Genomic DNA, 18,675 nt, shown 5'->3' with positions numbered 1-18,675 from the left:
GTAACTTATAAATTTTGATTGGAAGGGTGCGTAGACAGTAAATGGGAGTTTTTGCCCTTCTTATATTTAGAATTATGCGTGAAGTGATATTACTCATGAACCATACATAATACTGACCTAGGGTCTTTTGATTTGGGATCCTTAGTTTATGACCTTGAAATTGAGGTCAAGGTCATAGGTAAATTGGACGTTCTAGATTTTGACCTTTGCTCGAAATTCATACTTTTATATCATAAAGACATAGCAACTGACATTTTCAACTGAATCTTAATATTTTCATTTCAAAATAGATCCTTATTGGTTGAAAGACCTTCAATTGTTCTTTGAACAATTGGTTTTTAATTATTTATTTTTTTCTTCCGCCAACTTTTTTTACCTTCGCTGTTTTTTTGTTTCACAAGATGTCGCTTAGATATATGGTATATGATATCGAACAGTTAATACGCTTTTCAAACTGACACCGCGTAACAAAAACCTTTACCTTGTTAGAGTTATCTCCCAAAACACTGTTTTTCTTGTTATCTCTAAGGCTTCGCAACCGTATAAGAAACGGACAAATTTATTTTACCAAATTGCTTGTTACATCCTTAGGATGATTTGATTTATTTTGACCGAAGCTATCCGGAGACTCCATATATGAGAGTTATCCCCCCTTTTGTATATGATATAGGTGATATGCATTTCTAACTGGTAAACCATAAGTGATAGAGACCCAGGTTCTTTTGATTTAAGATCCTTGGTCCAAAAAAATGAAAATTAGGTCAAGGTCAAAGGTCAAGGTCAAATTCTAAATTTTGATTTTGGCTTATTTTTACTTATTTTCATTAACCTTATAAGATATCGACAAATCATTTTTACTAAATTGTTAGTTGCGACATGTGGTAACTTATAAATTTTGGTTGTAAGGGTGCGTAGACAATAAACGGGAGTTTTCGCCCCTCTTATATTAACAATTATGCGTAAAGTGATATTACTCATGAACCATACATATTAAGGAACTAGTGTCTTTTGATTGGAGATGTTTAGTCTATGACCTTGAAATTGAGGTCAAGGTCATAGGTTAATTGGACGTTCTAGATTTTGACCTTTGCTTTAAATTCATATTTATACATCATAAAGCCATAGGAACTGACATTTTCAACTGAATTTGAATATTTTCATATCAAAATAGATCTTTATTAGTTGAAAGACTTTCAATTGTTCTTTGAACAATTGGTTTTTAATTTTCACTTATTTTCATTAACCTTATAAGATATCGACAAATTATTTTGACTAAATTGTTAGTTGCGACATGTTGTAACTTATAAATTTTGGTTGCAAGGGTGCGTAGACAATAAATGGGAGTTTTTGCCCCTCTTATATTTAGAATTATGCCTAAAGTGATATTACTTATGAACCATACATATTAAGGAACTAGTGTCTTTTGATTCGAGATGTTTAGTCTATGACCTTGAAATTGAGGTCAAGGTCAAAGGTTAATTGGACGTTCTAGATTTTGACCTTTGCTTTAAATTCATATTTATACATCATAAAGCCATAGGAACTGACATTTTCAACTGAATTTTAATATTTTCATATCAAAATAGATCTTTATTAGTTGAAAGACCTTCAATTGTTCAAAGAAAAATTGGTTTTTAATTTTTTTTTTTTTTCTTCCGCCTAATTTTTTTCCTTCGCTGTTTTTTGGTTTCGCAAGATGTCGCTTAGATTTTTGGAATATAATATCGAACAGTTTATACGCTTTTGAAACCAACTGCTTAACCGAACACTTTCCCAAATAAGAGTTATCTCCGCGAACACTGTTTTTCTTGTTATCTCTACGGTTCGCAACCGTATAAGAAACCGACAAATTTATTTTTCCAAATTGCTCGTTATATCCTCAGGATGTTCTGTTTTATTTTGACCGAAGCCGTATATAGATACCATATGAGAGTTATCCCCCCTTTTATGTTTGATATAGGAATATACATTTTTAACTGGAAAACCATAAGAGACAGAGGACTGGGGTCTTTTGATTTAAGATCCTTGGTCCAAAAAAAATGAAAATAAGGTCAAGGTCAAAGGTCAAGGTCATATTATAAAATTTGATTTTGGCTTATTTTCACTTATTTTCAAAAGCCGTATAACTTATCGACAAATTATTTTTACTAAATTGTTAGTTGTGACATGTCGTAACACGTAAATTTTAGTCGAAAGAGTACGTAGACATTTGATGCCAGTTTTTCCCCCTTTTATATCTAATATTAGGTGTAAGGTAATACAACTCATTAACAATATATAGTAGAGGCCTATAGTCTAATGATTTGAGGTCCTTGGTTGATGACCTCGAAATTGAGCTCAAGGTCATAGGTAAATGTAACGTTCTAGATTTTGACCTTTGCTTTTACCTCATATGTATACATGATCAAGACATGGGACTTTTAAAATTAGGTTGCAAGCAATGTGATCTAGAAAAAGACAACCGGAAGTGACCTTTTGTAAACCGGAAGTAGCTATATTTTGTACTGAATTAATGAAAAAGTATATAGAACCATATATTTTTGGAATCAGAGTCAAGTAAACAATAAAATATTACCGGAAGTAACATGTTTTAAACCGGAAGTAAAAAATTATCTCCCTTATTTATATCTTTTTGTATAGAAACCATATATTTTTGGAATAAGCGTTCAATAAGCTGTCATTTGACGCTAAAATTGACATTTAAAGCCAAATTTTAATATTTTCATATAAAAAAAGGTCTTAACTGGTGGAAAAACCATCAATGGTTCTCTGAACCATTGGTTTTTAATTATTATTATTCTTTCCGCCAAACTTTAACGAAATTTCCCAAAAAAAGTACGCGACATGTTGAAATGATATTAGGTATCTAGTATCGGTTGACCAAAAGCTATCTTGTGGTGAGGGCACGACCCCGTAACATTTCCTTTATAGGGGTTATCTCGCCTAACACCGAAAAACTTGTTATCATTCTAACTCCATAACCATAATAGGTAGAAAAAAAATAAAGGGTGGAATTTGTTCAGGAACAGACCCTGGTGCTTCGTTACATTTGAATCGAAAAGATTCAACGACTCATTGGTAGGGTTATGCCCCTTTGAAAATTAACAAATGTCGGTTGGCCACTAAAACTCAAAAACTGTAAGTTGTAGCCACCTAGGATCATCACCAATGATCATCAATTCACATGAACATGAAAATTGATTTAAGGTCAAAGGTCAAGGTCATGACCTAGATTTTGACCTTAGCTTGTTATCGGATTCACTAAATAACCGTAAAAGATGGCTGATAAAATGTAACAGAGAAAATATGTGTCTTGTCGAGATCTACATTTGTTATGTTGGGTTGAAAATCATGGAACCAACTGTTATGGAACTAGGGCACCAAAACTGTTTTTGGGGTCCGAAATGATGATTGTTTGCTTATAACTCAAAAGTGGTTACAGATAGAAAGAAACTTTGAATTGCAAAAATGATCGGCATAATAAGATCTACAAAGTTAGGTCAAGGTCAGAGGTCAAGTCCCTAGCAACGACATAAAACACCATAGCAACCATATATTTTTGAACTTAGAAGGCTATGAATAATATAAATATGACATTTTTGGAAAATGACGCAGTCATTGTTCCTTAACTGCCGACCTGAATTCTCTGCCTACCGCGCTTGGTTTCGTATTTACTATTTTTCCATACAAACTGGTATCTGCTTGTGTTGATCATTATGCATGATCATGTAGTAATCAGCCTGGAACCAGTTTACACACTTTATTTACAGAATGAAATATTTTGACCTGTTCATATGTTAATTGTTATTAAATTGTTATTTGAGCCTCCCGTTTTTTATATTTTTCATATTTATTCAAGGTTTCGCTTTTTATCTTTGTCTTAAAAAATCCATCCGTTTTGACATGGTTTTGGACTTTTCACACACCAGTGATCATCAGTCGCTATACAAAATAGTTCTCCTGAATAATGTTAAAATTACATGCCATTTGAACTTTAAAATCGTTAAAAAAATAATAATCGGAATCATCTTCACATCTTTTGGATATATAATCGTCTTTATCAAGATTTATGAAATCTTTTTGAATCGGGAATTAGTAATACGGTTAAAATCACGCGGTGCGGTTTTGGACTTTTCACACTCCAACGATCAGCCATCGCTAGACAATATAGTTCTACTAAATATTGTCAACCTTCTTGCCATTTGCACTTTACAATCTTTTAAAAAGTAATAATCGGAATCACATTAACATTTTATAGATAGAAAATGGTCTTTATCGATATTAAAGAATTTTTTTGGAATTAGAAATTAGTAATACGGTTATACCCACGCGGTACGTATGAATCTTTGTTTACAAAATACAGCAGCTGAGAAGAACGTGACAGTATTGACAAGGAAGATAATTAGGAAAAACATCGTAAGTTTATCTTTAATTGATAATATGTCCTCCTCATGATTAATTTTAGGTGTATTGCTTTATTTATGATACTTGATTAGTATAAATATATTGAATTATGGTGTTTTGTGATTGATTTCTTTCATTTTTATCCGATCCGCCATTTTTAACAGTAAGCTCTGCAAAGATACTTGAAACTTTTCTGATTAAGATGTAGTTAACAGCAGCGTTAATGCAATCTCGTGCTTCTCTGTTTAGATTTTGTTTTTGTGACATTTCATGAACTGAAAGATTTGAAATGTGTAAATGTTACGGTTGTGACTTTAGTAAATAAAGGTGTGGCGCATGCGCAATAGATATTATGCTAATTACGCGCATATTCAGCTTGGTTTCGTATTGACAAAAAATCACAACTTTTTATGTTTTCACTTAGTTGATTCAGATTTATACATGTTCAAAAATTTTTGAATGTCGATAACTTAATGCAACTTAAAAATCTGAATATTTTCTGTATTCTTTTAAGGCTATTAGACACATAAAAATACAATTACTTTATGAAGGGATTGAATTGAGTCAGTTTAGTGTTTACAATTATTTCTTTAGTTTAGTTTTACAGTGATTTTAGAATAATTTAAAATCAAGATGAATACTTAGAAATTAGCTTGGATTGAATATTATGTTCATTTCTAGAATAATTTAAAATCAAGATGAATACTTAGAAATTAGCTTGGATTGAATATCATGTTCATTTCTAGAATAATTTAAAATCAAGATGAATACTTAGAAATTAGCTTGGATTGAATATTATGTTCATTTCTAGAATAATTTAAAATCAAGATGAATACTAAGAAATTAGCTTGGATTGAATATTATGTTCATTTCTAGAATAATTTAAAATCAAGATGAATACTTAGAAATTAGCTTGGATTGAATATTATGTTCATTTCTAGAATAATTTAAAATCAAGATGAATACTTAGAAATTAGCTTGGATTGAATATTATGTTCATTTCTAGAATAATTTAAAATCAAGATGAATACTTAGAAATTAGCTTGGATTGAATATTATGTTCATTTCTAGAATAATTTAAAATCAAGATGAATACTTAGAAATTAGCTTGGATTGAATATTATGTTCATTTCTAGAATAATTTAAAATCAAGATGAATACTTAGAAATTTCATTGGATATTTTTGATACAACAAGGACTCAATTTCTAGATATAAATCTTCGACAAGATATCATTAACAAATTCACGATCCATTTTTATTAGGTCTAAAATAGTTAAATTATATTTAAGATTAATATTTATTATATATACTGTATCTCTGAATGAATATCATTGAAACTATAAAGCCATGGCAAACTTCCAGAAATATATCTAGACAGAAGAACATGTATACTTTGAACACACTTTTTTGTAAATAATCAAATGTACTGCTCTTTCGTGATTTTCTAAGCCTTTTTGGTCTCTGCATCAATATTTTGCAAATACACTTCTAGCTTCACATTGTGTAAAAGTACATGTATATATATATATATATACATTTTATGTATAATGAGTTTAATATAGACATGAGTGGTAAATTATTCCCAACATAGCATGTGCATTCTGTAACTTAATTATTACTGTGTTGTACAAAGATTACCTAATTTGTTTTAAGTAAACGAAATGATATTTATGTGTTGTGCTAGGAGTACTCATTGTATCTGAGAGGGATAATTTTGATGAAACAGTATTGTCTCAACTGGTAGGATAAGTTTATTTAACTGAAAATGTTGTTTATATATGGTGAATACCACCAAGTAGATCAGGTTTTTGGAGATGAATCAAGGGGACGACAGTGTATGACTAATTGTGTCGTGTTTTCTGCACTGTCTCAAACAAAACCTCTACACCTTTGGACATCAGAACACCTGAAATTAATTCTGCATATAGGTGATGAAATGTACAAATACATACGCCAAGTTTGTGGTGTCCCACATAGTATTTTGTTGTATAATGATATTCCTAGGAATTTTAGTTTCCAGAAACAGAAATATGTGTTGGGGAGAGAAGTTTCATATGGTGGTACATTAACAAAAAAGATTTATTACCAAAATGACTTTTCTATGGCACTTGAATTTGCTTTCAATCTTATTCTAAGTTCTCGTAATTCAAAATTCAGTGCAATTCTTATTTTCTGTGCTTCTGCAATATCAGTAAGAAAGACAAACAATGAATATTACTTATTTGACTCCCATAGTCGTTGCAGAAATGGTCTACTTGATCCAGACGGAGCTTGTCATATTTCAAAATACGAAAATCTGTCAGAATTGTGCAGTTTCTTGCGTGATCTTGCCTGTTCTTTGAGCAGCTCAAGCCTAGAACAGATTGAATATGAAATGATAAGAGTGGAGGTTAAGACTACAGTTAATGCAGGAAATGAAAACTTCATTGTCTTTAATATTAATGTAGATAATCATGAAAGTGGGAGATCTTCTGAGAATAAATCTTCTAAAGAACCATCAACACTTCAAGTTACTTCTAGTTCACAAGTACTTAAGAAAAGAAAACAAACATTGAGTTCTCATACAGTGGCCTCAAAGTGTAGAAAACTTGACAATGAAGCTTTAACAAATAATCTTGTAAAATAATTCAGCCTGTCAGTTCTAGAGGGTCCTCTATATGTTTGTAGCTCATGTAGTCAGACATGGTTTAAAGAAGGTGTTGTACGTATGAGTACTGTTAAAAGTAGGTTTGAATTGCTTGAAAAGTGTACATCTGGTTTAAAATCAGTTAACAATATTGAATGGGTGTGTATAACATGTAAAAGATATTTACAATCACAAAAAATTCCAGAATGTTCTATTGGTAACAACATGAAATTTCCACCTATAACTGCTGAACTTCTAGGTTTAACCAACATAGAGCAAAGACTTATATCTCCAAGATTAACATTCATGACAATTCGACAACAGCCAAGAGGAGGCCAGCTCTGCATGAAAGGCAACATTGTTAATGTTCCTGCAGATGTTAACAAGACTATCAGAATTTTGCCACGCACATTAGATGATGCTGAAACTATATATGTAAAATTAAAACGCAAGATATCATTTAAACATAGTATTGCACAGGAAATGATAAGACCTAATCGGGTGATAGATGCAGTAAAGTTGCTCACCAGTAAGACTTTGTTTAAATCTGAAGGTATTAATATTGATACAAATTGGTCTGTACCTAATCAATCAGAAAGTTGTTCAAATGAAACTATTTCTCAGAGTGGGGTCAATGAGTTGTCAAATTTAGACTCTGATAGTTGGAATGAAGAACAAAATCATGAAAATCAACCAAGTGGAAATTTGGATACTATGTTGAATCCAGTAGGATATAGAGAGTACAAACAGGTTGTGAGCATTGCACCTGGTGAAGGTAATACTCCCCTTGGCATATTCCAAGATTATAACAGTGAATTCTTGGCCTTCCCGTCAATATATTGCGGTGAAACTCGTATGTCAAACAATATGAGGGCTGTGCCTTTACATTACAGTACAATAAGTAAGTGGGAGTTGCGTAATCTTGATAGGAGAGTTGCCATGTCTGTCCCTAATATTTTCTTTAAAATGAAAAAGCTTCAAATTAAATACATACAAGATCGCATTCAATTAGCCATCAGAAAATGCAAGTTGCAGGGGAAGAAAAGAACCGTTCATGATGTTTTAGCCCCTGGAGCTGTTGATAATTTGATTAAACACAATGAAGGTTACCAAGTCCTCAGGCAAGTAAGGGGTTCAACTGCTTACTGGGAGGTTGCAAAGAAAGACTTGTTTGCTATGATAAGGCAATTGGGAATCCCTCATTTCTTTGTTTTTCTATCTGCTGCAGAAACCAAATGGAAGAATTTGTTGATAACCCTGGGAAAATTAGTGAATAAAAAAGAATATTCAGGGACTGATATTGATCAATTGTCTTGGCAAGAAAAGTGTCATCTCATTAACTCAGACCCTGTTACTTGTGTAAGGTATTTTGATTACAGAGTTCAAAAATTCTTGCACACTGTATTAAAGAGTCCATTAGAACCAATCGGGAAAATTCAGGATTATTTTTACAGGGTTGAATTTCAGCAAAGGGGTTCACCTCATATTCATATGGTTGTATGAGTTGTTGATGGGCCTGATATAGGAAATGCAACACCTGAAGAAATAACATCCTTTGTGGACAAGCATGTTACTTGTGCAAAAGATGAAGCCATACCAGATCTAATAAATTACCAAACCCATCGCCATGCACGTACATGTAGGAAAAAGGGGAAGTCTGTGTGTAGATTCAATTTTCCTATTCCTCCAATGAGGAAAACAATTCTTTTGCAACCTTTAAATTCAGAAACTGGTCATGACCTTGAATTCATATCTGTATGCCAAAAAAACTGTGTTAAGATATTTGATACACTTGAAGAGATGAAATATGGCAATGAAATATCATTTGAGGAGTTTCTGAAAGAATTGAAATTAACTGATCTTGAATACTGTAATGCAATAAGGTCTTCGTTGAAAAGGGCTAAATTATTCCTGAAAAGACACCTTTCAGAAATAAGAATTCATTCCTACAATTCAATTATGTTGAAATGCTGGCAAGCTAATATAGATGTTCAGTTTGTACTTGATCCATACTCATGTGCTTCATATATAGTCTCTTATATTAGTAAAGGTCAAAGGGGAATGTCAAATTTAATGTATGAGGCATCCCTAGAAGCTAAGGAAAATAATATGGACCTGACACATCAATTGCGTCATATATCAAACAAGTTTTTAACACATGTTGAAGTTAGTGCCCAAGAAGCAGCATACTTTGTCTTGCAACTACCCATGCGAAGATCAACCCGCAGTTTTCTGTTCCTACACACAGGTCCTCCTAGCGAGCGTATTACATTATTGAAATCTGTCACCAAGCTTGAGGAAATGGCCAGTACGTCCACTAATGTTGAAGCAGACAATGTTATAAAGCGATACCAAAGACGACCAAAGGTACTACTATGCTTATGTCTGGCAGATTATGCGTCATGGTATGATGTAACATATCCACGAAAGAAAAAAAGTGATTCTGCTGATAAAATTGATTCCATGAAAGAATTACCAGAAGAACATGACAATGACTGTTTAGATGATGACCCACAATCAGAAGATGTCGAACATGAAGATCAACAGGAGGATAATATGTCTTCAATCCTACAGGACTCTACTAATAACATGCTTAATTGTAATGTTAAGGAAATTTGTATGTCAGATGGGGGTATACTGAAAAGACGCAAAACTCAGAAAATACTTAAGTATGTTAGATTTAATAAAGATCATGACATTGAAAAATATTACCGCGAATTGATAATGTTATTCCATCCATGGGTAAATGAAGAGAGAGACATCCCTGATTCTTACAGTTTACTCAAGCAAATGTATACCCAGAATTCTGCTAGTATTGAAAAACTGAAAGATGTGTATGAGAGAAAAAGGGGCTTAATTGAGCAGGTTGAAAGTTATAATGGGAATCAGGATACTTTTAATGACAATATGAATACTGAGTTTATGCCTGAAAATTTGCATGTAGAGAACAATGACAGAACTGAAGGTCTAACTTTGTCAGAGAAGTATGGGTGTTTTGATCCTGGTAAACCTGAACAATATGATGTTGGCTTAGATATAGGTTTAACTAGAAAACAAATTGGGGATGATGACTGTTTAATTAAAATGTCTGATAACGATTACAGGGAATTAGTAAGAAAGTTAAACGATGAACAAAAAAGGTATTTCTATCATGTTATGCACTGGTTTAAAATTAAGGATGATCCTTTGTACAACTTCTTGTCAGGTGGTGCAGGTGTTGGTAAATCAGTTTTGATAAGTGCAATTTATCAGAGTCTAATAAGAATCTTGAATATGAGACCAGGTTCAAATCCAGATGAGTTGAAAGTTCTTCTATGTGCCCCAACTGGCAAAGCTGCTCATAACATTGGTGGAAACACTCTCCATTCAACCTTTTGTATACCTGTCAGCAGAGGGTTTTCATACAAACCTTTAGCTATGGAACAGCTAGATACCTATAGATTGAAATACAAATATCTCAAAGTTGTTATTATAGATGAAATATCTATGGTGGGATGCAGGATGTTCAATTTTGTTAATTGTAGACTTCAGGAAATAATGGGGAACAATCAGCCATTTGGTGGTATAAGTATTATTGCTGTTGGTGATCTATATCAGCTGAAACCTGTGATGGATAGTTGGATATTTCAAAACACTGCGACAGAATATGGTTACTTGGCTGCCAATCTATGGCAAGATAACTTCACTTTGTATGAATTAAAAACAATTATGCGTCAGAAAGAAGATAGCCAATTTGCTGCACTTCTTAATAGGTTAAGAGAAGGTCATCATACTTGTTCAGATGTAGAAACCCTTAAAACTAGGGTAGTTGAAACAGATCTAGGTTTATCTTCTCTGCCACATCTATATACAACATGTGCTGAAGTTAATTCATTCAATGAATATGTGTTCTCACAAGCTAATTCTAAATGTGACACAGTTGAATGTATCGATTCAGTAACAGGTGACCTATCAGAAAGATTACATGGAGACGCTTTGAGCAGAGTACCAGATGATCCAAGTAAAACAATGGGGTTATTCAAAAACTTGAAAATTGCTGAACGCTTACAGGTTGAAATTAATTTAAATATCAACATTGAAGACGGTCTTACAAATGGAGCTGCAAGGAAGGTCATGTTATTGGACTATAGGGTTGCAAATTCAAAAAGATGTAGTATCATATGGGTCTTGTTTGAAGACCTGAACATTGGGAAAGATCAGAGAAGTCAATTTCAACACTTGAGAAACAATCAGATTGATAAGACATGGACACCTATTTTCGAAGTAACAAGGAAATTTGCAATAAACAACAATCTGTCATATCAAATAGTTCGTCGTCAGTTTCCTATACGTTTGGCTGCAGCTAAAACCATTCATAAGTCACAAGGATCAACTGTTAACAATTTAGTTGTCCATTTAGGAAAGAGAAAAAATAATCACATACACTATGTAGCTCTCAGCAGAGTTAGAAGTCTTGAAGGATTGCACATACTGTATCTTGCAGAAGATAAGATTTCGGTAAGCATTGATGTGGCAGTTGAAATGGACAGGATGCGTACAACATCTCAGGTGAAAAGTTCTATGAGTGAACTTCCTGATGCTAACAGCAGATTAAATATAGTTTGTCATAATGTACGTTCTTTGCACTTGCATATTGAAGATGTTCAAAAAGACTGCTACATAGCTCTTACAGACTTAATAGGTATCACTGAATCCCGTTTAAGGTCACAGGATAGTGATTCATTTGCTGCATTACCAGGATTCAACACATCATACCGTCATGACTCTGTTAGCAACTCTTTGGTGAGACCATATCATGGCAGTGTCATTTTTTCAAAGCAACAGATAACAAGCACATATGAAGGAAGACCTGGAGGCATTGAAATTACTTCTGCTATAATCAATAAAAATGATACCAGGGTGAGGGTGATATTCTTGTACTGTCCCCCCAAAGCATCAACTCTGCACAATTTCAGAATTATGTTGCAGACCATCTCTCCCTTGATTGAAGAAAAAACAATATTAATGGGAGACTTCAATGTTGACATTCAAAACAACTGCTCCTTAGTTGATTTATTGCACACCTACACATTTCATCAGCTCATCAAAGAAGAGACAACAGATTACAATACATCATTGGACTTGGTTTTTATAAATTTCATGAGTAATGAAATTATGTCTGGTGTTCTAGAGTCTTATTATTCAGACCATAAACCTATATATATTAGTCTTCCATAGTAGTAATGTAAATTAAGTCATTCAAGTGTAGTTATCATGGCTTTTGTGTTTCCATTATACTATCAAATTTGAAAAACAAAGATGAATGATATTTTTAACATCATGCATACAAGTTTGTACCTAAAATATATGGAAGATAAGAGAAAAGTAACTTCACTGCCTAGTACAATAATCTTGAAGTAGAGTGAATGAATGAATATATCTATCACCAGTATCAGCTCTCCATATATAATTATAAATATTCATTGAAAGGAATTGGTTATAGAATTGAAAAAGATACTTTATCAAATCTATTTATTACTGAATGTCAAATAGATGTTACAGTTAACCTGTTAATATATTTTGGCTGCTATGAAATTTAAGTGCTAGTGAATAGCCAGTATGTCTTGCAGGTCTGTTCAACTTGTAATATATATGTTTATATTGTACTTATTATTGGGTAATAATTATCTGTAATTATGAATAATTATTTCTAACAAACAAAATGTTACATTTTCAGAAGATTTTCACAATTGCTAAGCTTAAGGAACAGTCTTCTAATACCCCCTACAGAGTACCAATTAAGGTACAGACAGTAAGTGTTGGTACAACCAACACATACATCAGAGATGGCCAGAAGAAGTCTGCCACAACCATTGGTTTTGCAGACCAGACTGGAATCATAAAGGGGCAGTGCTACGACAGTAGCAAATTAACCGCTATAAAAGAAAACAGCTCTGTGATGATTAGGAATTACATCTTCAGGGACAGTACTATAATTATTACCTCAGCCACAAAGGTTAATGTCACTAGTGGAGTTGGTGACATTGACCCAATCCACAGGAGCCAAGCAGCAGAGCTCTCCAGACCACCACCTCCACCAGAAGTTGTATCTATTGAAAAGGCAAAGAAAACAACTGCAGATACGAATGTATCTATCAGGGGAAAGGTCATCAGAGTGAGTACGATTAGAGAAACATGTAATTTAGAAGTTTCCAAGATAAGATAATAAACAATTCCTGTATATCAAAACTGTCCAGTTAGAATCCTATTGAAATTGATAAACAGATAAAATGCTGAATGATTTCAAATCCAAATAGAGGAAGTTAACACAAAACATTAATGTAACAAAATTTATACAAGCATGTGATGACAATATTATTTGCAGTGCACACTTCCTGTTAATTCACTTACCGAAATGAAAACTGTCAGTTTCATCTAAAAGTGGTTTCAGAAGTATAGACCCTCAATGATAATGATATAGCAAGGACACGTTGGTGTTTCTATCTTCAAGTTCTCTCAATTTCAATAGATAAATAAAATAAGACATATACGTTAACAATTATACCGATTTTGCAGGTTCAAACAATGTAATCTATGATTATTTATTTAAGGTGGATGCTGTCTTAGAGAGAGTCACCCAAAGAACTCAAGAAACAATCAAACTAAAGCAGATATATATTCAGGACAGCACTGGGGAAGTAAAAGTCAGCATGTGGAGACAACTAGCTGAAACGTCTGTTGAGGTTGGGAAGACAGTGAAAATAACATTCTTAAAACTGAACATTCACAAAGGAGAGATCAGCCTACAGACCATCCCTCAAAGTACACTTGAGGTATGTCTTTGATAAATGTACATGTAAATCTAAATCCACAGTCCATTACAAATTCAACCTTTCCATTACAAATAAGTCGCTTTGGAACAAGACTATATCAAAATAACAAGACTATTAATTAATTACAAAGACAGCTATCCAAAATTAAAAGAATTTCACAGGTCAACACTATCAATTATATGAAAATGAAACATAACTTGCTACAAACATTATTTTTTCTTTTCTTATCACATCAGAAAATCATATATCAACAGATTTGCTATAAAATTCACTTGGTTTATATTGATTAGCAACATATCCTTAAGTTACAACAATAAACCACACATTTGTTCTTAGTTAAAAAGCTAGCTTCATAGATCTTATAACAATGTCTGCCGAAATAGTTTGTACATGTTAATCATAATAATCGGACTAGTTCAAATTTGTTTGCCTATTTTTAAAGCAATCAAATGTCTTATTTATTTCTTAGAAATCACATATAAAAATAATTATATTTGATGTCCTGCTTATCTTATATTGTATTCCTAATTTGTTATTTTGCAGTTTGTGTCAGAACAACACAGTGTTGTTGTAGATGGTTTCTACAAGGAGGAAGACGATATTGTCCTTGTCTGTAAACAAGATGATGTTTACTCCGACTACAAATGCCCTCTGCATGCCCTTAAAGAACTAGTTGGTGACGAAGAAGAAGCAGATGCAGTTATTGAAGGAATGATTCCCTTCAATGCTGTAATTGTTGTTTCAGGAAACAACATGATTTCATCAGTGACAATGGATTAAAGACACTTTATAAAGCTGTACATCAATATTAAAGTCTGTCAAAACCCACACTCCATTAGAATTTTCAATATACTGCAAAGTTGAGTGCAGTTATATTTCTTCAATTTTTCACTGCCAAATTGGGTGCAGTACATAATGAAAGTTTAATACAAAATCTGTCTTAAACATTTATTCCAAAAACAGTTATATATTTTATAATATGTACATGAAAACCACTCTTTTTCAGAGTTTATAATATACAGCACATTTTGAAAACACACTGTATTTTGAAGGAAAAAAATAAATTTCTAATAAACACTGGATATCAAAAAACCACACTTTACTAGAATTTTTAATATACACCCATGTTGAATTCATAATTTAATATTTTGAACACAGTTATGTCCCTTAGACGCTGTTAATCAAAACCTTTTATTAAAATTTACAATGTACTGCAGAGTTGAGTGCAGTTACATTTCTTCAAATTTTCACTGCCAAATTGGGTGCAGTACATATTCAGTGTTTTATACAAAATCTGTCTATGAAATTTATATTTTAAACAAAGTTGAATATCTAATCAGCTGTACGTCAAAAACCACACTTTATTAGAATTTTTAATATACACCCATGTTGAGTACATAATTTAATATTTTGAACACAGTTATGTCCCTTAGACACTGTTAATCAAAACCCTTTATTAAAATTTTCAATGTACTGCAGAGTTGAGTGCAGTTACATTTCTTAAAATTTTCACTGCCAAATTAGGTGCAGTGCATAATGAGAGTCTAATACAAAACCTGTCTAAGAAACTTGTATTTTTTAACAAAGTTGAATATCTTATCATCTAAACATCAAAAACACTTTATTAGAATTTTTAATTTACACCAATGTTGAGTACATTACTTAATATTTTGAACACAGTTATGTCCCTTAGACACTAAATAAAAACTCTTTATACAAATTTTTCAATGTACTGCAGAGTTGAGTGCAGTTACATTTCTTTAAATTTTCACTGCCAAATTGGGCGCAGTTCACAACAAAAGTTTAGTACAAAATCTGTATTCGAAAAAACTGACTATTAATTTTAGATTTTGTACAGAAATGATATTTACTTTTATACAAACAGTATTTTTTTCAATAGTTATTGCAAATGGAGAATTATCTTGTATTGTTAATATTGTCTTTTATAAATTATCCTGTATACATATATCCTTCATTCAGTGATGGGAAGTTACCTAGCAATGGCTAGATTTGATTAACTTATACAACATTATACAATAATTTATAGGAGTATAAACATGTACATACTACATAAAGTTATGAAATGTAAATATTTATGGTTTAATTAAGTGTTATAGAAGTACATTAACTAGTGTTAAGAGTGAAAAATTGATTGTATTGATTGAAAATGCAAGAAGTAAAAGGGATCAAAACTTCCAAATATTATGAAAGTTAATATTTTAAATATCACAAAGTGTTAGATAATCTATGGTCCATTTAAAATGTTTCAGTCTTCCATCCACATTTTATGATCTCATTATATATTTTATTTGTTATAATTAAGGTTGTTTTTGTTATAAACTTTTTACATTATGTCCCATGATCTCTATTTGATATTGATATATGTTTCAACTCCTTTTATATAGTTTGAAATATATCGTAATGTATTGTTTTCAGTGCATTTTTACAGATTTATTATATCTTTGCCAACTTCAAATGGATAATTAATCAGTCCTGTATACCTTTCACAGTATTAGGAATGCAGTAAATACTATTTATATTTTAATGAAAACACAGAAATGGAAATCATCATTCATGTAAATATGTACATACATGTATTGTGCTATACTTTGTTATGTAAATATTGTTCATTGTTATTGAATTTAATAGAAATACTGAATAGGTGCATCTTGATGAAATACTAACTGACACATTAAAGTTTATCAAGTTAATTTTTCATTTTTTTCATAAAGGAAAATACCCTTCAAAACCAGGGAATCAAATAAACAAACATAACTTCCTCAACTCAATAGTATGGATGTTAATACATGTATTTCCTTTATATAGCCTCCAGTGTCTAATATAAATGTTCTAAAAACAGTATTCAATATAATCAAAACTCAAAGTATGCCAGTCTTTCATTAAAATCATATCATTCCATATTATATTTGCTATTGCAAGCCTCATCTGTTTTTATATATATATTTATTTTTATTTGTTGTAAATCTCAAGTCTCTATACAGTTTGAGGTATAGTTATTGGTGCATTATAATTTGCTTAGATATAACAATATCTTCTCAATAGATTAGTGATAAGTCCATATCCCCTATCATATAAACTACTTACTTTATGTTTTCATAGCAAAAGTTGTGTATTGGTGCTACAAGTTTATAGGCATTCCAGCTGTTTATACAATTTATTACCTGTTATGTTTTTTCAATATTATGTATGGTTAAGATAGTTTGTTAATGTTTTAGATGTATATAAAATAGTGCAATAATATAACATAAAGTTTAACTAGTGCAATATTAATGACAGGATCTGTTCTTATTTAATGGTACATATGCATACCATTTCCTATGCAATAATATGACATTTAACTTTAATCACACATAATATTCAAGTATATCAGTGAATTCCAAGTATTAAAAAAATAGAAATGACTGATAACTTCTATATGATGTAACTACTAACGTTTTAATTCATTTACGATTGATGCTATTGTTATTATTGTTAATACTGCTCAGCATGTTATTCAGAATGTTTAAAGTTTGTTAATACTTCATGAAGTAATTCTATGTTTACTTCATTTAGAATAAATACTATTCAATTTTAATGTTTGTTATGAATGAAAAGACGACAGCCACTAAAGGGATGAACTAACTGAATTTTTACAATCAAAGTTTTAGGTTTTCTATAGGAATCCCTGCCCCACAGTATATCTATCTATATGTCTTGTTAGCCCAACTCCTCCTACACAAATACTATTCAAAATTAACACAGTTGAAAAACACAGTCCGTTGATATCCATGAAGAAGAACAATCCTAGTCATTTGATTTCAAGGGAGATAATTGTACTAATTCAGTAATTACAATATGAAACAACAGGTTTAAACTCCTCAATCAATATCAATGAAACAAAAAAAACACAGAAACATGCATGGAAGAAAATAATCATCGCCTGTAATATTATAAGGTGGATAGTTGAACTATATTAGTTAAACATTGCAAAATGTTTCAATACATCAAGTAAGCACAGCTCCCAGTTAACAACTTGGTCAATATTGATGAAGCCCCTGTTGCAGTAAACAGTGTACAATTTGAAATTTCCCAAGGCTAAGGATAGAAATTACTATGTTCCAAACAGTACAATGTGGCAACTGGTCTTGTAAGCAAAACCCTTTTATAATGACTTGAAATTAACAAAGAAATAAATTACAACCATGACCTGAAAGAGGTGCAAATCAAATACTACCACATATGACTATGATATAAGTTAAAATAATGAATATCAAAGATATTGGTCAACACAAAGGCTATACAATAACATTATGGCAAAGAAATGGTTACAAGTTTCATATAAAGTCACCTTCCTGGCATGCATGAAAGATGGAAGGAATATCCATATTTGTCTATCCCCAAGGTGCTAGTATACCAATATTATACTTATGTATATATCTACACCAATAAAACTTGCTTCAAGTATCAGAAATAACTAGGTCATTAGTAACTTATTTAATGAGACAGAGTATATAGAGTCTTAAGAGATTGCATACTGCAGGCTCTTCATAATTGTCCTGTTTATAAGCAATACTACAAAGAATAAGATAGGTCTGTAAATGTATTCTTGATTTAGAAATATGTAATTGCACAAAGAAAAACACATTACATAGAATATTGTAAATCATACAGACACACTTGCCATATTTATTAGTACAATAGAACAGACAGTAGTCATTATATATTGTATATCATTCAATTACAATCGACTTATTTATTTGTACAAAAGTACAGTCAGTACTCATTGGATACTGTAGATCATTCAAGTAGACTTGACTTATTCATTAGTACAA

At 31.7% G+C, this 18,675-nt stretch overlaps 1 protein-coding gene across 1 annotated transcript; it reads left to right on the top strand.

Moving 5' to 3' along the window:
- Nucleotides 1-3,785: 3,785 nt before the first annotated feature.
- LOC143076673 (uncharacterized) lies at nucleotides 3,786-16,562 on the top strand. The gene is made up of 4 exons (XM_076252515.1): nucleotides 3,786-4,416; nucleotides 12,748-13,185; nucleotides 13,622-13,843; nucleotides 14,387-16,562. Exons 1-4 carry the CDS (start codon nucleotides 4,339-4,341, stop codon nucleotides 14,621-14,623), a joined length of 975 nt encoding a protein of 324 aa, XP_076108630.1. The 5' UTR covers nucleotides 3,786-4,338; the 3' UTR covers nucleotides 14,624-16,562.
- The last annotated feature ends 2,113 nt before the right edge of the window (nucleotides 16,563-18,675 follow it).

The sequence above is a fragment of the Mytilus galloprovincialis genome, chromosome 5, assembly GCF_965363235.1.
Source record: "Mytilus galloprovincialis chromosome 5, xbMytGall1.hap1.1, whole genome shotgun sequence".
Classification (NCBI taxonomy): domain Eukaryota; kingdom Metazoa; phylum Mollusca; class Bivalvia; order Mytilida; family Mytilidae; genus Mytilus; species Mytilus galloprovincialis.
This window is presented reverse-complemented; position numbering and strand designations above follow the sequence as displayed.